Genomic DNA, 22809 nt, shown 5'->3' on the forward strand with positions numbered 1-22809 from the left:
AGTTGGGTCAGCTGCTAACTTATTGCATTCACATGGACTTAATTATGGTTAATCAACATGAGCAAATGAGTTTTGTGCACAAAGAGGATGTCGACTACAAAGACACAAACAATATGTGCTTTTTTATGGATATCTGTTTGAGGATGAAGACTGTGATGATGCTGATTCTGCGTAGGTACAACCTGGACAAACAAACAAGTTATGGCTTTTGGAGTGAGCTGTCAGTGACGATTTGGCAAATCAAAAACCTTGGCAAAATAAAAGTCTGAAGTTGTACCTTATATTAAGCTTGAGTAAACCCTCAAATGGATGTCGAAGCAATAACAACGATGATACTGAAGATTGTTAGCCCTGGTTTTGGTTTGTGTAGGTGAGCATTGTTAGATAATAAACTGATCAGTTGCAGGGCAGAGTGCCAATATTATCATTTATTTAAAAGGGGACATGGTATGCTTTTTCTTATTTTATCTCATAAATGTGTATACTGTTGCTATAGTAGATCACCAAAGCACAGAGGCCAAGTATACATGGGAAATATCAGCATGACTGTGAACCATGCAAACGTATTCTAATAACAGTCCAAGAATAAAAGTATGTAGTTGGAAATGAGCATAACAACTTTGAGACTTTCAGTCGTGTCTAAGCAAAAGCTTTTGGCTGTAACACAGTTAGCATGCACACACTACACATCTTGGAGAGGTAACTAATTTTATCAACAGAAGAAAGCATGTCAGATGAATAACAGCAGCGCACTTAACAAAACCCCGAAAATAACATCAAAGCAGTGGAGAAACTTTAGACATAAAGTCAAACGCAAAGCAGGATGGGGAGCTGACGGAGGATGGAGATGATCCTTCCTTCTGCTCAAGAGACACTATTTGTAACCACACACACAACTGATCAACTTTAACTAATTACACGACTTCCATTCCATCTGCTCAGTTTGTAAAATATGACTTTTGTCTTCTCTAAAAAACATTAATAACTGCATAGACATGAGTAAGAGTAGCCCATATTACCAGTTGTTTCACACACCTGTTGGTACCTATTAGATCAAGCTGCAGTAGAAGACCTTTCAGGTTTGAGTGTGGGGTGGGCATTGTATTGATACAGGGGACATCAAATATTGATATTCTGTTAAATGATTACCTTAGTGAACAGAAGGGTTTGTTACAATGGGTCCAGTCATGTTTCACAAATTCCAGCACAGCTTAAAGATGACTTCCTACAACAGGTTCTTTTTTAAGTACAAGCGTGAGCCACTTAGATATTTTGTCGCTGAATACAAATAAGTCCTCTGACTATGCTTACATTTTTTTCCACACTGACAACACTTTCAGAGCATGTCAAAATGCTCCGAGTGTCTGAAAATATTGTCAGCCCCCTGGGGGTAACTATTTAGTTGTGTTGTCAGTCAGTTTTGTTGCCATTAAAATGACACGAAATGTACAAAATCTGAAAAAACAACAAAAAACAGACAAGGCTGAGCCACTAGAACAGCTAGCTGTTTGTGTACCCTCGCTTTCCACATCAAAAATGCATGCTTACAACTTCCCATAAAACAGCATCATGCAGCTTTTGTGACAAAGGCGAGCTAAAACCATGAAGTGAAAAGCAGCGTCTTTGGTGACATTCGAGGACACAAAATAAAATACAGGCTACACCCTCAAAATCAGAGAAAAAGGAAGGACGCTCGCAAGGAGCTCTTGAAAGGCCAACACTGAGCTCTGATGAGAATGTTGAAGGACGCTTCACGGTTACAGTATGCATCTGAGAGCCGAACAACTCACCAGGTATTTCATTGCAGTCTCTACGCTGAGTGCTGTTCCCCACACAGGGGGTGTTGCCCTGAGCACCACACACACGACTCCTCATCTGCAGGCCTGAGTCATCACAGGCCGACCACAGCGACCAGGCCATCCAGCCACCTAAACACAGAAAAAAAGAGCAATAAATAAAAACCCCAGCAACCACAAGGCCACATCAAGCTCACACTCAGGCCTGGAAAGCAATGGGCCCACCCAAGCTGTCACCACCTGTGGGTACTTTTCACATTTCTGCACAGCCAAAAAAAGAAAAAGAAGAAAAAGAAAAAGGAAAAAAAAAGAGACCCCAAACACACCAAAAGTGTTTGTGATGTAAACGGGATTGGAAGAGCAAACCAGAAGAGTTTGTTTAGTGCATAGCTGAGATGTTTGTCTCCCGAGCCAAGCTTTCGTGCTGTATCCCCGCAGCAGGCGACCGAGCAGTAAACAAAAGGCTCCCACCAAAGAGGAAAGAGAAAATGCCCAACTTTCAGCGCCTCCCTTTGAACCGTGCACTTGCTGCACTCTTTCGCTCCCTGTATTTAAAAGCACCAGAGTGGAGGGAGCACAGGCTACCACAAATGAAAGCCTGATGAAAAGCTGGTTTGTTATTCAGCGTGCTCTCAAGTGTGCAGTTTTGGCAGAGAGAGCCTCAGTGGAGGCAGAAGGACAGGCCTTCTTTTACCTTTCCTATCAGGCGGACGCTCACCAACAAGCTGCTCTGCTCTCTGCTCCATTCGTTCTGCACAACCACCTAGACACATGAAACAAACTGACCAGCTCAAATGTGTGCAATAACCGTGCATCACTACAACCGGCTTTAATTGCTTCATTTATTCCCATTTATTTTTGTCACCCAGACGACCTGCGTGATCACACTGTAGAGTCGGAAACAGCATCAGGCCCGGGGGCTGCTCGTTAGTATTCTGTCCTGATAGTCCTACCTGCTGTCCTCCATTACTGGTGGAGACTTTAATCAAATGACCTGCGACAGAGGCATCAAATATCCCCGTGACTGACAGCCAGCTTGCCTCTAATTACACATGCGGCGAGGTCGGCAGCACCAGGAAGACCCCAATAGATGACTGATGTTGCGCCTGTCAATAAGCGAACAGATGAGGAGACAGATAGGGATCGAGACAGACTGCCGGCAGCCTACTGGTGCGGGGTTAACAGAGATTGTTGGTCCGCGTCAAACAGGAAAACATTAACCTGATAAAGGAGGCTGATTAGCATCTTGGCAAAGAGGGGAAAAGACAGAAAGTCATTTACCTTTCTTTGTCTGTAATTACCGAGGAGGCTGACTGTAAGCGTTACCCTCCGTGTGAATGACAGTCGGACTGATTTAAAAGGAAAAGCATCTGAAGAAAGTGACCGTTAAGAAGAAGGGGCTGTTGAAATCTGACAGAAGTCATTTGCACTATAACACATCTGTCTACACTCACACATACACGTGAGCATCGCAGACAATGAATATTTGCCTGGGCCTGTTTTTGTTTCCCAGCAGACTAAAGAAAGAACAGATGAAAAATCACACGTTAGCGACAAAACAAGGCTGTTTGATATTAAACCTTAGAATCAGAATCGGGATGAAACCTTATGAGTTCGGCAGGTGGACTTTTTTTCCCCCATCCTCCTGGATTAGCAGGCAGATCTCTCATGAATATTTCAATGTCCTTGTGGGAGCAGAATAGAAGTAGATGTGGGGTGGGGGGTGGCTTGTTTTTATACATCTCACATATCATCACATGTGGGGAAAGCAAGGCTAACCTTCAAAGTAAAAGCGAAAAGAAGAATACTCAAACTTTTTTTTGTTCTTATTTAAGTCTTCTTCCCTTGTGTTTCTGTTTTTTTAACTTTTAAGGTATAGATATGTTCTTAAACTAAATACATAAAACCCAACTTACCTGTAGTCATAGCTAGATTGTTTTATTTGTCCAGGTATTTAGGATGCCCGCCTCTTGGATGTTTTTACCTTAGCAATAAAAATGAACATAAGTCTGCGTAATCCACAAAGTTTGGCAGAACATCTGAATTTTACACAAGGCCACAGATATGAAACAGGTGTAGCATGAACTGTTTTATATTCCACTTTCTTGAGTTCTTTTTGCTCTGTAAGGTCAGTTTAAAGTTAAGAGACTCAACATAGTGCACCAATTGTTGTCTGGAAGCTATACCTATACTCACCATCTTAGTCATGAATGCTAGATAAACACTGTATCACTTTTATTAAATACATTGAGAGAAGTAATTATTTGATCTCCTGCTGACTTTGTAAGTTTGCTCACAAAATGAACAATCATTTTAAAAAGAGAAATAACATAAACCAAACATCCAGAAAAAGCACATTACATGAAAGTTAGAAATTGAATGCAATTGTGTGTCATTAAGTGGCTTAGTACTTGATGGAGAACCCCTTGCAGTAAAGCACAGCAGTAAGTGATTTCTTGTAGTTTGTCATGAGGTTTGCACACATCTCCTTTATATTTCTTGGTTACTGCTCGGCAACTCGAAACTTCAGCTCTTGATTGCTATCAATCAATCAGTTATAACCTGTGGAAGCCAGAATGGGTGGGTTGCACTTATTTCACTGCGACACGCAAATCAATTTTTAATTGTTCGATTTTTTTTATGTAATGTAGGTTTTCTTCATTCTATCTCTCCATTAAAATGACTTTGTTATCTAATACTATGTGCTTTAAGAGGCCTTTCTGCAGCTACTGTATTAATTCTCTGCTCACACTCTACAGGTTCATTGATAAGCTGCTACTATGTGTGGTAAAAGCCAAGTCCCTGGTATCTTTTGTCCACCTAATATTTAAAAAAATGCCTGTCTTCAGTCTTGATAAAGAAAGAGAAAGTACTTGCTACAGTATTTAAAGATGGAGTGCTCCAGTCTAGAGAAAGTTAATTGATATTTGAACTCAGCAGCCAAAAACAAAGGTTTCATTGCACCTGCAGAAACAACAAACAACCTCTATGAAGCCGAAATAAAGTGCCAGGTCCTCCAATGGCCACTAAGACTTTGTTAAAGGTTAAGTAAGGGGCATGGCTGCAACTTAACCTTTATTAGCAGGTGAAACAAAGCAAGCAGCTGTTACTGGCAACTCTCCGCTACAGCTTGCACCACCACTAATTAAATTCACTGAACTGCAAATATTTAACATGGTTTTGCTAAAAAAAAAAAGAAAAAAGAAGTAATAAATAAATCTGTGAATTACAGACTGTTAAATATATATTATTTAGCACAAGGCAGCAGATGCCCGTATCTGTGCATTGTAAGGATACAGTTTATGGATGTAGCTTGCTAAGGAAACTTGCCAGCCTCAGATGATCACTTAGCAATCCACCTGCTGGTCTAAATAAGGCAACTAACTTTGGCCTTTGAAAGCAACATGGCCAAAATGCTAATGTTTCAACATGCAAAGTCTGCTAACCAATGGATGATGCTGTGATGGCTATATCTATCTACACCCCACATTGACAAATTCACGATAGTGTTATCTATTCACAACTGGCCTATCTTATCAAAAGGTAACAAAACACACATCATAACATAAAACCTTATCAGACAAATAACATTAAAGAACATGAACTCAGCAACCCTCCAAAATAAATGACCCTCCTCCTGCAGCTCTCCCTTTCCTGCTCCAACCCCGTTCTATCAGATTCATATTTAGTATTTTGCTCTCTGGAGAAGGACCAACGTGTAATCTTTCAGCTGGAAGCAGCACAAACATAATTCCATTCATCTCCACAGTGAGCAGAAGCAATGTTCTTATCTAATGCACTGCTTGTATTCAGGTGTGTAGCAAAGTGAAGCTGTGTGAAAGAAAAGCCAGGAGAGGTGCATGGGCCTTTGTCAGGCATGCTTGAGGAAGGTTTATGATCGAAACGAGACCAGTGGCAGCAGAACTATCAATCATGAGCCTCCTAAAATCTGGCCAAATAATACAACATGGCTAAAATCCGCAGAGAATAGTGAAGAAAATATGTTGGTTCTGTAAAATCCATCTCATAAAGTCTGCTATTTTTAAAAAAAGCTTTTTTAGTAATATTACACACACACTGTCTACACCTGGGCATTCAAAACCTCAGATAAATTACATAAGATATCCATATGTACCACAACATAAGTGGATCTCTTTTTAAAGCTTTCTGGAGGGGTTGCCATGGTGCTGCGAGTTCCAGCAGCACAGCAGGAAATGGCACGGTGGGAGGATGGGTTGTTTTCTGTTTATCTTCTCATATATCTAAGACCTGGTTTATTCATTAGGAAAAGATGAAAGAAGCAATTTAGCAAAGGGGATGGCACAGAAATTACATGGTGTGGGAGATGATTGCCTGCCCGAAGGTGTGATAAAAGCACCTCAAGCAGTGGTGACACGGCAGAACAAGATTTTGAATTTCTATGCGACCTTACCATCGCAAGGGTGTGTGTTGCATAGGGCTTCCTCAGTGTGCAGTCCTATGCAAATGTCTCCACCATTGGAAGGCGCGGGGCTGTTACAGGAGCGTGTCCGCTGGTAGTGCCCGCCACCGCAACCCACTGAGCACTGAGACCAGGACGACCAGCAGGACCAGGCACCGTTCACTGTAAGGCACATAAAGGAACGTGTCACATAATCACATACAGCTCTGACTGATATGATAATGTGCTGGCTGTAGTTTAAGAGGGAGATGCACACTGCACCAGTAATGACATTTTCTGAAGGCATACTGGGATTAATTTAGCTCAGTCTGAACACCACGGACATCTAATTAAAGACGCCAAGAAGGGATCAGATATCACATCATCCTACAGAGATAGTTAGGACTGCGACGCATGACCAACTGACATTGAATCCTTTACAAGAGACAAACAGGTTCATATGCAACTTTGTAACTGAATATTAAATGTAGCAATTTCCCATTGTATATTACTCTGGTTAGCGTTGATTGATGTTTTACTGTGTGTACCTTCAACAGCTATGGACTTGAGACTTAAAAACAGAATTCAGTTACAAGTTACCTGATTTTAAAAGCTGGTGTTTAAAGTGTTGCAGTGTGGTTTTGATGACTCAGAAAGATCTGGGCTTTTTGTCAGAGGCTATGTTCAGCTGCTCCCTTATTCACAAGGGGCTGTCACAGCAGGTAGGTCCACATATTTGATTTGGCAGCTTTTTTCCCTCTACCAGATGCCCTTCCTGACGCAACTCCAAAGGGATTTGTGTCTTCTCCTAGGATTATACTAGGGATGTATCACTTGCAGCTTTCAATTGCACCTGCCTGATGTAACCCCAGGTTATATGAAAAAACAAAATGTTTTAACCCTGATGTAAAATTGCTTGTTGCATCAACTGCATATCCTTTTTAGACGTTTAAACCTTGTGCAAATGTTATTGTTAAATATAGCAAAGCCAAACAGAGCATTTACCCTACCTATTAGAGCCCAGCTGGTAGAAATGGGCTCAGGAAGACTAACAAATAGAGAAAAAAGAAAAGAAAATGGTGCTTCAACAAACACAATTTGTCCACGATGGCTTATTTTTGTGTTTCTTTTTCATATTACAGGCATCAATCATTCATTTCTGTCTTACTTTGAACTACTCTTGCACACACCGTCTGTGTCTGTGCTCTGCTGTCTTCCTGATCTCATCATAGCCTACTTTGTCATTACTGTGTCCTGCATTATATTGATTTATTCTCCCCATAGGTGCCGTTAATGTTTCATTTGATCTAATCAGAAGAGGGTGACTGACTAACTGAATGGCTGGTTGACTGGCTGATGTCTGTCTGACTGACTGATGGGGAAGAGCAGTGTTGCCAGGTAACATCACAGTGCTGCAGAAAATTCCATTAGCTGAGTGGATTAGTGTGACACCGAGTAAGGCAGGATGTGACCACTTAACTCTAACTCTCACAGCCAGTCACTGCTCTGCCTGACTAACTGGCTCTTTACCCGGCTGACTGGTTGAGCGTCTGACTCAGTGAGTTAGCGAACAACTCACTGACTTCCTGACTGGCAGTTTACAGTTTTTCGGACTCGTCCCACCCGTCTGCCTGTGCCCCTGCGTGGTTGACTTGCTGTGTTCATTTACATTCAGACATATGAAGTCAACCATGTGTTTGCCCGGCTCGCAAGACGAGACACTGACGTGAGTCAGAGTGAAAACTTTGAAACAAACAAACAAAATAATTATGCCACGTCTGGTCACTCTGTTAATCAAAGACTTGATTACGAAAGTTGAGATCAAGCTGATATGTCAATTTTAAACACTTAAGACTTGCTTTGATAACTGACTTTTTCCATTTGATCTAATCAGTGTGTTGATTTAAAACTTTGATGGGGTGACTATGGAATGCCAATTAACCCGGAAACGTCAGGTGAAAGACCAAACAGGGCCTCAGTCACCTTTAAGATGCAAAATTCAAAATTACAGGTGACTTTCTTCTTGAGTTATTACATTCAAAATATTTTCAGAAAACTTGACCTCTAACCTCTGACCTTGAGTTCAAGGTCACAGACATTCAAATTCATCCAATATTTTTATTAGCTCATTGATAGATGCATAGAGGTATTAATTTGAAAATCCTACATCAGCCCGTTCTTGAGTTATCACAGCAGCAGTGTCTACTAATGACCAAACATCAGCTACAAAACAAATCACTTTAAATATGGTGAGGGCTTAAGACTTGTTCTGGATTTTTTAATGGTTTGGACTTGATCTTCCTTTTTTAAAATTTGGTAAGGAATGGATGAGTGATGGATGAAAAGGCAAGCTGTCATGGGTAGGCTCCACCTCTCGCCCTGTGACAGCTAGCATAGACTCCAATCCCCCATCCCTGAGCCTGAATTGGCTAAATGGTTACAAAAATGTTTATTTCACACTGACATGAGGAATACTTAAGACTCAGCTTATAATAACTGACTTTGGAGGTGATGTTTATATACTATCAGTGGTGGATGCTCATATTAAATATGGCTAAACTTTCATATAATGAGGTCAGCATATGCATTGGATCTTTTTGATGTCACTTAGAAGAGATACCCCTAATAAAGTCTTATAGTTCCTGTTTTCGTTGTATAAAAACAGCCATCACCTAGATGAGCAAATTTTAGTTTTTGATATCCAACATGACGCTGTATAAATTCTTAATTATTATTTGTTGCATCATGATGCTGCTGCTGTCTGTTATCTATCTATATCTTTGTTTTTAACCTGAATCTAATATGATCACCTTAGAAGCCTTAACTACCTGCTGTTAAAGCCTTCTGTTTGGGAGAGAGAGCCAGTTAGAAGGAAGCTGACTTAAAGTGAATGGAAAGGGAGGGAGTGAACTGAATGACTGCACCGAAGCCCAAGGAAGATAAATAAGGACTATTCTGAAGGGTGGCTCATGCAGAACTACTTTAGTAGACCAGCTGGAGAGGAGCATAATAGGCCTCCTTTGAAAACTTCCAACACTGAAAATATATTTGATGATTATTTTAATCCTGGAAACGCGAAATGTTTATTGTTTTATGCAAAATGAACTTATAGCAGTCATATAAAACTCATATCTGAATTAAAAATCGACTCACTGGCTGGAAACACACACACTTGTGTTTCCAATGCACACACTAACACCCTATTCATTTTAATCACCTCAGAGATCTATATTGCCTCCATCCCTCTCTCTAATTTCATCATCAATTACTATTTCGCACTCATTCTCTCTTTTGTCACTGGCCTTGTCCTTCTCACCTGTGTGTCTGCCAGGGACACGTGTGGTGAGACCGGCTGTAAACGTGACAGTAATGGCAAAAGGCTCGCTCACCGGCTGCTTCCCAGTGCGAAGTAACCGAGGCTGCCTGTCCCAGGCTTCCTTAGGTTACATGTGTCAGATGCAAAGTTAACTGAGAAGGATTGTATTTGGATTCAACAACTGACATTCAAATACACAACAGGAATTTGATCAGCACTGCACCAACCAATAATAAATCATTAATTCATAAGGTACCACTCATGAATATTTAAATCGACACCCTTAAGGCTGAGTTCATAACTTTTTTTTAAGAGTGCTTATTGTGTGTGTGTGTGTGTGTGTGTGTGTGTGTGTGTCTGTCCTCATTCTGTTTAATAAGTGTAGCCTGTCAATGCAGCAGTCTGCGGTCAGAAGAGTTCTAGGTCAGCTGATTATGGTTTGATGAGGACTTTGAAATAGATAACTTCATTTGTCCAATAGTGCTTCCTGCACTGCTGAAGCTGCTGGTAACCATTAGCAAATGAAGCTAATGATCCACTCAGCAGTATTTTAGTACCCCCACTGACCTCCCTCCCTCTCTCGCTCTTTTTCCATCTTTGTCTCCGAGTGTGAAAGTGTGGATGTCTGTCGATTATCGACCCACAATATACTGAAGAGGTTAGCAACAGGACACCAACTGCCTTTATCTATCCTCAGTTTATCTTCAGTTTGTCATTACCTGCAATCAGGTTGTACTGGAACACCTGCTGGGATGCTACACGACATATTTGAGGATGTCTCATGTGTAATATATGAAGCAGCTAAAGTCCAAAACCTTTGAAAGGCCTTCAGTAAGCCTGCAGAACTATTGCTCAGGACCACTTTAAGAAAATTTCAAGAAAGGCTGGCTGCTTGTAAGCAAAAGGTAACAGGGTTTGTAGTGCATCTTCACTGACCTGGACATGCCTGGACATTACAGTCCTGATACTCCACAGGCGAGCCACGGCAGGCCACAGGGGCACTCTTCCCCTCTGGGCCAGAGCAGGTTCGCCGACGGGTGCGATAACCTTTTGCGCAACTGTGTGAGCAGCTTGACCAGGTCTCCCATGATGACCAGCCTGTGCCCGACACTCTCACCACTGGAGTCTTGAGGAGTTCCTCGACAAGGGCTAAAGAGAGAAGAAAAATAGGGGTAAGAAAATGGAAATGAAGTTCCAGTTTAAAGAAATTTCTGCTGCGCTGTTAGATTGAGATCTTAAAGAATTTCAACAGACACACGAAGCATGAAAAGTCTTTGACTGAAAGTCAAACATTGTGTACATGACTTTGCCAGGAGGCATATTTCTTTCTCTTTTCCTCTCAGACTCGGTCTGTGTCTCTCATGCATCCCGCGATTCCCTGCTGTCAGTGTTTCATCAGTTTGTCAGAGTCGATGTGGCCCCCCCAGGAGGCTGACACGGAGAGACAGGTAATCGATTTAGGGAAGGGGGCATTAAAAAGCCACCAGTGGAGAGCAGTGGACTGTGGCCCTGTGCAACTCTCTGTGTGACGGTGTGTATGTGGGAGCGCGGGACTGTGACTCCGTCACTAACAGCATGTAGGGGAGCTAACAGGAGGGCTGTTTCAGCATGTCACAATTCTCCTGGGAGAAATCTTTGCATGCTGCTGCCTTCTCACTTGTTCACAGACAAGTAGGCCAATTTGTCTGAACTACAGTACTATGCGTGTACACATAAACAAAGATCCAAATATAGACAGAAATTGCTCTCCTACTGGAATTTGAAAAACTATTAAATATATAAACAACACTGAAATTTGGCTTTTGATTATTTGCACATTTTCTTTTCTGTTGACTCTTTTTAAATATCAGAAAGAGCTGAAATAAGCAACATGCTTTCAGTGTTATAGGTTGAAAAAAATACATAATAACCTGTCAGGATACTGTTAATCATATGATTTGAGAGGGGACTAGTCTCCTGCACCTCCTTTGGATTCAGCCTCTAACAAGAGTAACAGGTGAGTCAGGCCAATCACATTTAGTTTGAGATCAGATCTGATGAAATATTTAAAGTAGCATAAAGAGGAACAGAAGTCAGCATAGAAAGCTGGATGTCACAGTGCAATGGGTTAAGTAGAGCATTTTTACCTGGGAGAGCAGGTTTTAAATCCTGCAGCCAAAAGTCAGCATTGACTTACTTTAGTGTGTATGCCTGAGCTTGTCTGAGGGCCTTGGAGGGCCTCAGCACAGATAAAAGAGAAGGCAGGAGCGGGGATGTCTATTTTCATTGACGTTTTTACTGGTTAATCTATAGAGAACATTGATTTATTCAGGCAGCTGAACCTAAAGGTGGAGATCGGAGCATTTGTTTTTATAGTGCTGCACCACTACAGAGCTTATAGTGCACAATATATGATCACAACACATGGACATCATTACACAGACACACAGATGATCCACAAATAAATAACAGAGTAACAGATAACCGTGTTATGTTCAGTTAAGTTATATAAGCAAGGATTGCTAGTTGTCACGTAACAGCCCTTTGAAGGTATCCCAGCGGCAGCAAAGGAGGAGAGATTGTGGTATATAGAAAAGAGATGGATTTTGAGCCTACACTTGATAATGTGAGAGCCCACCTCCCAAACCTGCAAAGGCAGCCTATTTCAAAGGAGGAGAGCTCGGTGAGCAAAGGCTCTATCCTGTAGCAAGCAACACCAGCGAGCGTAATCGACAGATTGGAGTACACACTGGAACAAAGCACTAAAGGTAGATTTGTGTGCCATTCGTGGACAGATTGCTGAGTAGTGGTACTCAATAAAAGCCCAGGTTGTGAAGGGGTCAAATCCTCAGTGGGAATATTGTGTTAAGTTTTGTGCAGAGAGCACAAAAAAAGCATTTACTTGACTGTTGTTACACGATAGCAGCTACTAGAAGAATATCTGCTGCAAAATGCATACAGTAAAACTGCATGTTGAATACCCTGTAATTGGACCGTGATGGTAAACCTATTATCTGATAAGAGCTCATAAATGTTGTATTTACATGGTCACTGTTTCACATTATTTTGGAAAACATAGCTATGTTTCCATGTTTAATCTTTAAGAAAGTAAGAAATAGTTAAGCCCATTTCCCAGTCAAACATCATCATGATTATATGATGTATTGGAAAGTACATGTCAACAAACCACAGAATGGCAGCAAAGGCTCGCTTAGAAGCAGTTACATGACAATGATCCAGTATAAAAACAAATCAATTCAACAATTAATCAGTTTAATATCTGATGGTGTTTTAACTTGTTGCAGAACAGCTACAAAAAAGCAAAAGCAGTTAATTTAAGCTATAAAAGTTATATGACAAACCACAAGCCCCGAGTTGGAAAAAGGGTTGCTTCTGAGTGCCAGCACTGAAGGAAAACAGCAGTAGTCACTCTTAAAAACGTCTGCATTTAAAACTGAGTTGTGGAGCTACTTAGATATCATTGCCAGTATGTGAATTTTATTTGTTGCTAGGTTTTCCTCTGAACCCAAGGTGACAGTACAGTAAAATGTGACAATAAAACTCTAGAGACCACAATGGTTAACTTACTATCTGTCTCACAGGCCACTGTGCCATCGTTAGGACAGAAGCGCGTCTCCACCTTCTTCCGTCCAATCTGCAGCTCGTGAGGATCAGACAGGTGGGCCCTGCACATGTAGCGCATCCTCTGCTCTTGACGAGCTCCTCCCTGAGTGACATTGACGGGCATCCAGGGTGTCCAAGGTGTGTTCCTCTTCACCTCTGGACAGGCCTCCAGGTTACAGGCCTTGTACTCCTGAGAAAGAAAGTGGCAGACGCTATGAGTTTGGTGGGGGTTTTTTCTTCCATTGTTTCTGCCTGTACAGACTGAAGGTAAAAAAGGTTAAAAAAACAAACAAAAACAAAACACACATTACACTGTGTGAATGAGTGTACTGAAAAACTGACACGGAAATGAAAATTGTTCCTCTTCTTTCTGTGAAAACTAAACTGCAAGTGCTTCCCAAAAACTGTGGAGATGGAACAATTATCTGTTATTTTTCCACACAAAATAAAGAAAATCAGGAATGTTACTGATTTCTTTTGTGAATAAAAAAGGTAAGACAAACTGGCGTTCTTCCCAGTTAAACCAGTGCAGGTTAGGGGGAAAATTCCAAAATGTCATTATCTGCTCACCTCTATAATTATGTTATTGCCCAGAAAGTTTTCATTAATAACTCATAAACCACTGTAAAAACAAACAAAAAAATCATACATTTATATAGCAGATACATAGTGAAAAAACAGGAATATGTACGGGTTCTTTTTCAATAGTAAAAGCTGTAAAACTTTTAAAAATACGTTAAAAGTTTGAAATCTGTGCACATTCCTAAAGCTGTCCAGTGGGCTTGATTGGAGTCTTTGCTGGACTGATTGTGGGCCCTGGGCCTTATGTTTGACACCCCTGATTTAGACTAAATTCTATGTTGCAGTAATCCACTGCTTTCTTAAAAATATCAGATTGTGCAGCTGTATAAAATTTAGTTTTTAAATTATTGGTTCCATCATTGTTCTGTGTTATGTGAGCAGATATTTATGTGAGTGCGTTTCCTACCAATGCACATCCTGGGCAGCTGTTGCCATTCTCGCAAGTGCGGACCCTGGAGTGGACACCTCCACCGCACTCGGTGCTGCACTTGGTCCAGGAGCCCCATGGGGTCCAGAAGATAGGCTGAGGACAGGACACCCCTTCATTGCAGAACCTGTGAAGATGGCAGCGACAGCAGGATGAGGTGTGGAAGTGACTAAAATTCAAGTCAGAAGAACTACAGACTTAGAGAATACACTTTTGCACTCAAAAGTCAATCTTGTCTAAAAACACAAAGCAAACAGAAAACTGAAATTCAGCATTTTTTTCACGATATTAATATCTATACTGATACTTGTAACCTATACTGCAAAAACTCAAAATCTTACCAAGAGTATTTGTCTTATTTCTAGTCAAAATTATCTCATTACACTTAAAATAATACACAATCAGCTACAGGGCAACATTTCAGTAAGCTAAAGGAACTTGTTTCAAGACAGTGAATCTTGAAACTAGAGAAAAACTAGAGATTTTTCACTTGTTCCACTGGCAGATTTTTTCACTTAATACAAGATATTTTAGCTTGAAATAAGTGAAAAGTCTGATAAGGCAAGTCTGTGAAATACAACCAAATTCTAACTTCAACGCTGTTCCAAAGCTGGGCCATGAGGGGAGCAAACGCTTGATCACAGCGAGGACTTAAGAGTCCACTGATGTACCCTGGCACCTGGCTGTGTAAAGCCTTGTAAATCACGAGTAATGAGGAGCATGAACTGTTGTCGCTGAGAAACAAAGAGAGAGATACCTTTCATCCCTGCTAGGCCCGACACACACACGGCCACCATGGCGAGGTGAGGGGTTGTTACAAGAACGCTGGCGCAGCTCGAAGCCTGTACCGCAGGTTGTGCTACACTGTCCCCATGACGACCAGGGTGTCCAGCCTCCATTTCTATGAAAGAAAAATATTAGCAACAACAACTTCTCTATAATTATTCCCTGCTGCTTTTAGCATTATTCTGGTATATAACATTCTTTAATGCTATAGTAAAAAAAAAAGCCTTTTAGCTATAACTGCCTAATCAGTGCTCTTATTCTGACTTCCTGCAAACAAAAATGCAAACACACAAAGACAGCTCATTCTGACTGGGAAACATTCATTCAATTTGCTTAAGTGCTTTGTTCCTGGGTCTCACTCGTCATGATTTAATTGGCACTTTCTGCAAAAGCACAATTCAATTGCGACACCAAGGATTAAATCTGGCATGGCTATCCAGCGGGATGAAAGTTCCTGAGCTCTTTGTCTTGACTCCGTTCTCTGTAACACTGATTAGCCAATTCCCCTGAAGACAGAGGTAGTAAGAGATGTCACAAGGAGAATGTGGATGTCACCTACACTTTCTAAAAAGATTCATCACTTTCATGATCTTTCTTATGTTCTGTCGGAGTAGAAATTGCACCCCGAGGTGGCTGCTTCAAAAGTCACTCAGGACATTCCTGCTACAATAGCAGAGTTTAAGTAAAGGCATTAGAGTTTGTCTGATCATTGACCTGGCTCATTAGCAAAATGAATAATTTCAACCTGGCAGTGTCCGTTGAACTCATCCAGCATACATTAACTCCCATAGAGGAGCTCTATCTGACATAGAGCGACACAAGAAATGCAAAAATGAAATCAACTTTAGTAAAATAAGGAAAAAGGCGACAGCTAAGGAGTCCAGCTGAAGTAACACTATAGTTTAGCTATCAGCAAAATGTAATGAAGGAAACTTGCAGCAGAGAAATCCATCTGGTGCTATGGACTTAAATGACAGCATAGTGCTGTTTTGGTTGTCCTTAGATGCTACACAGAGCTTTGCCGAGCACCTTTTACATGCTCCAGCTGTGTACTGTCTCCTTGGGGCAGTGTCAAAAATATGTGGCAGCAGTAATGTGGCTACTTATGATTGTTTTGTTGCTGGTCCTTTAGGGTAGCCCCTACCGTGGAGAAGACAGTGGTCTTAATAGACAAACACTTCTCTGAAGTGAAGTGACACACAGTTTGCTGGAACTTTTACAGTATGGTGAGCTCTTGAGATCTTTCCTTTCCTCCTAAAGCAAGCTTATCAACCAATCAGCATTTCTATAACTTTATAGTCTAATCAACATTAGGCATTGTGCTGTTAGGCCTCAGTCACGCAGTCTTAACAGCACGTTGAGACCTGTTGGCAACCACATATACGGTGCTGCACTAAAAACCACCTTGTGATTAGTTTGGTCACTAGCTATAAGTAAGTAAGTAAGTAAAATTTATTTATATAGCACTTTTTAAAACAAAAAGCTGTTACAAAGTGCTTCACATGGGAATGAAGGCATGTCAAACGCCGGTGGTTGCCGTAGTCACCAGCAGTTAACTTTGAAGACACACGTGGCAGTAAAACTAACATTTGTGCCTCTTCTTGAGTGTAGCTAACAGTGGTGAGGAACAACTTTTACTTTGAAGGTAAATGTTTTCTGTTTCTGGTTCATGTTTCACTTTTTACCAAAGCTTGAAGAGTAAATTTGAGTATTTGCAGAAAAAGTGGTCTCATCCATGCAGACTACAGCGAACACGGCAGTGATCAAAACAACTCCATGAAGGTTTTTGTGACGCACCTGCTTTCTGATTGATTTGATCTAGTTATAACCATCAACTTCCAGAAGCCACTCACCAATGGGTAGAAATAAACATTTATTGAATCCAGGTTGCCAGGGGGTCACCAACTGGTCTCAAGGCCTGTGTGCTTTAAGTTTTTGGAAAACAGCACAGAAGTGTAGCTTAGTAGCCTCTGTATTGGTTGAATTTGTCTCTCTTTACACCTACAGCCAATTGAGAATAACAGTTCACCAAATATACTAGCCTTTCATCCACCTGGAGAAATCCACGCAGTGGGACAGGAAGAACCCACACTGCATTATTGTGCTGGCCTTCACCCCTTGTAAAATACTGCAATCTTAATTAAATATGCTACAAAAGTAAAAGTATAAAATTAAAAACAACAAAAAAACTATTGTGAAAAATAGAAAATCATTCTTTTCAGGTGTTTTCTTTTCTACCTTGAACAGTTTGACACCTCAATGGTGGGGCCCTCGCAGTTTTTGCCTCCACACCGAGGAGCAGGACTGTCACAAGATCTGGAGCGACACAAACAGGAGCTCACACCATCCACAACATCATCATTGTTGCAGGGTTGCCACGGTGCCCAGGGCCCGAAGCCGCCGTCGATGGTCTGGTTCCGCAGCTGGAAAACACACATCGGTCATAAGTCACAGGTAGCAGACAGGCCCTTCCTTACCAAAATAAAGATGAGAACGTTTTTAGAGGACTAAATGGAAATAAAAGCACTACAATTCACTTCCTTCTGCCAACAAAACTTAAATCCCTTTCACCTTCTTTTCTTCCTCCGCTTTATCCTATAACCTGCAAATGAGCCTGCTCTTTTAGCGCACACATGAATGGTATCATCCACTATGGAATGTGAAAAAAAGATGACAGTAGCTGTGTCCCAAAACGTCGGCTGCATCCTTTGGAGGACCCGGCCTTCGCAGTCTACATGGGCCGGGTCCTTCGAAGACCGAGAAGGCCGGAAGTGCGAGGCTGTGAAATGGGACGGTCTAGCCTTCAGATTTGCGTCACCGCTGTGTCGGTGGAGTTTAATAAACTCGGCCGTCTGCTCCTTGCTATCTAAAATATAACAGGACACTGGCGTAAATTCTCGACCGTCTCACACTTCTGTTTAATCAGTTTTCTTTTTGACGTTTATTCAGCTGTGTGAAAATCCCGGAAGAACCCACCCGATGGATTAATAAAGTTTTATTTAATCTAATAATCTAATAACTTTGATCTCAGCCAACCCGATTTACTCACGAACAAATAAAACACCGAAATAAGGCAAACAATTACATTTTTAAGTTATCCGAGTGACTTATATATCATGTTTAACCTGAGTAGCAAAAGAGCGGGGGTCTGAAAACGATGAAGCCGGGAGTCCGCTGCTCTCGCCGGCTCGAGCGACCATTGAACCCCCCCGTTTGCTATCGAGCGGGTGGGTAACAGACGTCTCCGAAAACGTCGGCGCACTTTTGCAAATATGCGATGTCTTGATAAACCAAGCAGATATTTGAAATTTACACCGCCACTTTCTCGCCTGAAAATATGTTGAAAGTTTATTTTGTGACCCAGAAAGAGTAATAAGACTAATTTTAAAACTTAGTAGCGGCCGCCATTGTTGGCAGCTGAAATTTGGCTGGACCGCGCTATGAATTCTGGGATATGGTGGGCCACGAAGGACACACCCAACCCATCCTTCAAATTCGGGGAAATGAAGGACGCATTTGTCGGCCGCATTTGAAGGAGTCGACGAATTGGGACAGCCTTCGTCGCCGGGCTGTGACGTAATCGGCCTTCAAATGCGGCCTCCGGAGGATGTAGCCGACGTTTTGGGACACAGCTATTAACAAAGCGCCTGCAGTACGTCTTACGGGGGTGTAAGACGTACATTCCGGAATTCCGAACATTCCGGAACCTCGGTGCATTCCGGAATTCTGAACATTCTGGAACCTTGGTGCATTCCGGAATTCCGAACATTCCGGAACCTAGGTGCATTCCGGAATTCCGAACATTCCGGAACCTTGGTGCATTCCGGAATTCCGAACATTCCGGAACCTAGGTGCATTCCGGAATTCCGGAATTCCGAACATTCCGGAACCTTGGTGCATTCCGGAATTCCGGAATTCCAAACATTCCGGAACCTTGGTGCATTCCGGAATTCCGAACATTCCGGAACCTTGGTGCATTCCGGAATTCCGGAATTCCGAACATTCCGGAACCTTGGTGCATTCCGGAATTCCGGAATTCCGAACATTCCGGAACCTTGGTGCATTCCGGAATTCCGAACATTCCGGAACCTAGGTGCATTCCGGAATTCCGAACATTCCGGAACCTTGGTGCATTCCGGAATTCCGGAATTCCGAACATTCCGGAACCTAGGTGCATTCCGGAATTCCGGAATTCCGAACATTCCGGAACCTTGGTGCATTCCGGAATTCCGAACATTCCGGAACCCTTGCATCATTCCGGAATTCTGAACATGTGAGAGGATGTCAGGCCCCCTTGGCCTTTTCTTACAGGAAAATGAGACCGCGTTGTCACTCTTACCGGACAAACGGTGATGTTCTGCTTCCACTGGCTGATGTTAGAACTGTCCTCCAACGTGGTGCATCTGCGCTGCCTAGGTGCATTCCGGAATTCCGAACATTCCGGAACTTTGGTGCATTCCGGAATTCCGAACATTCCGGAACTTTGGTGCATTCCGGAATTCCGAACATTCCGGAACCTAGGTGCATTCCGGAATTCCGAACATTCCGGAACCTAGGTGCATTCCGGAATTCCGAACATTCCGGAACATAGGTGCATTCCGGAATTCCGAACATTCCGGAACATAGGTGCATTCCGGAATTCCGAACATTCCGGAACATAGGTGCATTCCGGAATTCCGAACATTCCGGAACATTGGTGCATTCCGGAATTCCGAACATTCCGGAACCTTGGTGCATTCCGGAATTCCGAACATTCCGGAACCTAGGTGCATTCCGGAATTCCGAACATTCCGGGACCCTTGCAGCATTCCGGAATTCTGAACATGTGAGAGGATGTCAGGCCCCCTTGGCCTTTTCTTACAGGAAAATGAGACCGTGTTGTCACTCTTACCGGACAAACGGTGATGTTCTGCTTCCACTGGCTCATGTTAGAACTGTCCTCCAACGTGGTGCATCTGCGCTGCCTAAAGTCCCAGCCGCAGTAAGGGTCCCTCGCCTCCAAGCACAGTCTGCGAGGAGAGGAGAGGAAGGAGGAGTTTTCAGCACAGTGAATAACTGTATGGATAAAATCCATTTTACATATGTAATCCCTGATTAAATAAATATTGCATTTTTTATACACTGAGTGCAGAAGTTAATAAAATGTATGAAGAAGTAAAATGAACAAACCACTAAAAACCACCAGAAACAAAAAAAGTTCAGTCCTCTGTTAAACTGCAGGAAGGAGCACACGTGCATTTTAAGGAAAGACTGCGTCGATCAGAGTTTTTGATGCACTGTCCCTCCCTCTGCTCAAATACCAACATGGAACATCACCCAAACAGTGATTAAATATTTGTAAGCTCCCCCAGTAAAACAGAGGCTTAATGACAGCTAATTAAATCTAAAGCTGTTAATGACGAGGCTTAGCTGCCAGAGCTGATCTGGATGCCTCAGGAAGACAGAATAAAGGCATCAACTGAGTAACTCCTCTCTCTCAAAGGCTCCCCTTCACTTTCAGCATCCCTCCCTATCCCCCTTCTGCTTCTCTTTTTCAGCTACGGTCCTTCCCTCTAATCATACTCCTTCCCTTTCGCGATTTTCCTTAATTGCAGCGCTGGAGATTCTCTCGCTCCTGTCTTTCAATTCTGCTGAAAGGAAAGATTCTTGTTGCTTTCCCCCCCTGTTTTCCTGGCACAGGCATGCATGGTTTATTTGAAGAGCCCTGTAGTGTTTTAGCTGAGAGGTTGAGGAATGTCCAAGTGTTGATACAGCTCTGTGAACGGGCCCTGAGCTCAGCGGTGAACTCGAGGTCGGTTTGGTTCCATAAAGACATTACTGCTTCGTCAGCAAATCAGAGGTGACCCCGGCAGACAAACGAAACGAGCGAGCGTGGAGTGGCGGTGGCGTTCCTCTGGTGATCTGTGGCACAGCTAGCCGGAGAAAGGACGACCTTTACTTTGCGACCACTGACTGGTAACCTTCTGTGTGTCGTTTTAATTAAGCGGCACTATTACACTGGATGCAATCTCTGATACCGACGAAACGATAATCGTAATGAGGTCGGCAACAAAGTCACAGTTCACTGAACTTAATAGATCATTTGAAAGGGGGGAGGGGGAGGAGCTGGATGCCATTTTGGCTCAAGGGTGACCACACTGTGTCTGGAGTGACTTTGACGTGTGGCTTTGCGTCGTCACCACGGCTGAAGAATTCTCATTTGGTTTTCTGATTAGCAAACTTCCCTCCAGCACACACACCGCTGCAGAGATCAGCTGAGCGGAACAATTAATAAGTGTGCATTTCAAGGAGAATAAATGCTGTACGAAAAGGGAGCGGTGGTAGCGATTTAAAGCCTAATTACCTGTGGGTAATATGTGCCGGGAGGCAGGCAGGGAGGATTCTGACCTCAGGGAAAGACCTATTTGGTGGTGGATTCACCTGGTTTGCATTGATTTAGGGACATGAAAGAATGCAACTCATAGTATGAGCTATTTTGAAGACTGGGAAAACTGGAAAGCTGATCCTGACAAATTGGCTGACAAACTGAAGTGCAGGTGTGAGAGGGTTAATACATCTTTTCAATTTATCACTCCATCACAAACGTGAATTACATCGCTCTGGGTAAAAAAGTGCAGCTTTCCCCTGTTTTGAGTTTCGTCCCTGTAGATGCAAGATAGGCAAACTTTTATAAACCTTTATTAATATTTTAGACAACAACATAATTCCAATTTTGGGACAACAGGTTGGGGAATGTTCCAATCAACAGCACCGCGTCTACAAAGACACGACCTCAACCTTATAATGTATTTGTAGTACAATAAAAAAAGAAACAAAATCAGTGGTTGACCTCATGGGGCAGATTTACTAAAGAGGGCAGCAATAAGAGCTGTATGGGTGACCAGTGTAGATGGGTGTCTACCAATAATAGGATTGCAAACAAACAGATGTGAGGGTTCAATGTGACTTCCAGCAGCGTAGGTGCAGTTTGTTTTTTGTAACAAACATAAAATAAGAGAACTTTCTATGATGTGTTTATTCAGTTCAATATAATTTTATTTATATAGCACAAATTCACAACAGCTGCTTCAAGGCAGAACCAGAGGTTATGTCAGGAATGTAAATGTGTGTAAAACACTTTACTGCTCACAGAAGAGCTAACAGCACTGTAGGCAATATACTGCTGGGGTCTTGGTCCCAGGCCTTTGTGTTTCTCTGTGTGTGTTTTTTGCAATTCTTTTTGGTTTTGAGGATCACTCGTGTTTAAGTTTAGGGGTTTTTTTTGTAATATTAGCGAGGTTGCTATTTTCCTTTATGTCATTTATTACATCCTCTCAAGCTGTTTCTTTTTAGCACCTCTGACATTTACAGCGTTTTGTTTCCCAACGTTTTTGTGAGAAGATGCTGCCATCAAATTCAAAATGAGGTAATCTTTTTCATGAAATGGTATGTCTCAGATGTTCTACTGAGAATAAAATATGAATTCATGAGATTTGCAAATCATTGCATCCCATTTTTATTTGCAGTTTGTACAGCATCTCAGCTGTTTTTGGTTTTAGGCTTGTACCTGTGAAAATCCTCCATCCAAACAAGTGGAGGATGAACATTAGAAATCGCAGTAAGGAGGGATGTGAATAACTGCTGTTCACTGGTAAATAGGTATGACAGCTAAAGTGGCATGTTGCTCATCAAAGTCTGAATCTTTAACAAAATGGGTTTAAAAAAAATGTTTTGATTAAGTAGAATTCCAAAATCTGACTGCTTTTTATTTTTTGTATATTAATAGGATGGCTAAAACTCTTGTGTCCCATCCTTTCTTTCCACCACAGCCCAGTTTTAATACTAGTCAAGGGAGAAAAAGACAGTATGCCAGGCCATTTAGCTCCCTCTCTGACCTTTT

General features: G+C 42.1%; 1 protein-coding gene and 1 long non-coding RNA gene across 8 annotated transcripts in view; one reads left to right on the forward strand and one right to left on the reverse strand.

Annotated features, from left to right (window-relative positions):
• sema5ba (sema domain, seven thrombospondin repeats (type 1 and type 1-like), transmembrane domain (TM) and short cytoplasmic domain, (semaphorin) 5Ba) overlaps positions 1-22809 on the reverse strand; it is a 174898-nt gene that overhangs the window by 9278 nt on the left and 142811 nt on the right. For 6 of the 7 annotated variants that reach the window (XR_003216718.1, XM_025903719.1, XM_025903720.1 and 3 more), the window contains 9 exons: positions 19822-19939; positions 17169-17353; positions 14902-15045; positions 14124-14271; positions 13100-13325; positions 10469-10681; positions 6229-6399; positions 2491-2559; positions 1791-1928 (listed from right to left, as the gene is read on the reverse strand). Coding sequence is in view for 6 of the 7 variants with exons in the window: in XM_025903719.1 (XP_025759504.1) it covers positions 1791-1928; positions 2491-2559; positions 6229-6399; positions 10469-10681; positions 13100-13325; positions 14124-14271; positions 14902-15045; positions 17169-17353; positions 19822-19939 (1412 nt within the window). In the remaining variant the exon portion in view is untranslated. The remainder of the gene's footprint in view (positions 1-1790; positions 1929-2490; positions 2560-6228; positions 6400-10468; positions 10682-13099; positions 13326-14123; positions 14272-14901; positions 15046-17168; positions 17354-19821; positions 19940-22809) is intronic. The other variant, XM_025903721.1, reaches the window with a different exon arrangement.
• Positions 14195-16455, forward strand: LOC112844121 (uncharacterized). The gene is made up of 2 exons (XR_003216721.1): positions 14195-14301; positions 16063-16455. It is a non-coding gene; the product is annotated as an uncharacterized LOC112844121 (long non-coding RNA).

The sequence above is a fragment of the Oreochromis niloticus genome, linkage group LG16, assembly GCF_001858045.2.
Source record: "Oreochromis niloticus isolate F11D_XX linkage group LG16, O_niloticus_UMD_NMBU, whole genome shotgun sequence".
NCBI lineage: Eukaryota > Metazoa > Chordata > Actinopteri > Cichliformes > Cichlidae > Oreochromis > Oreochromis niloticus.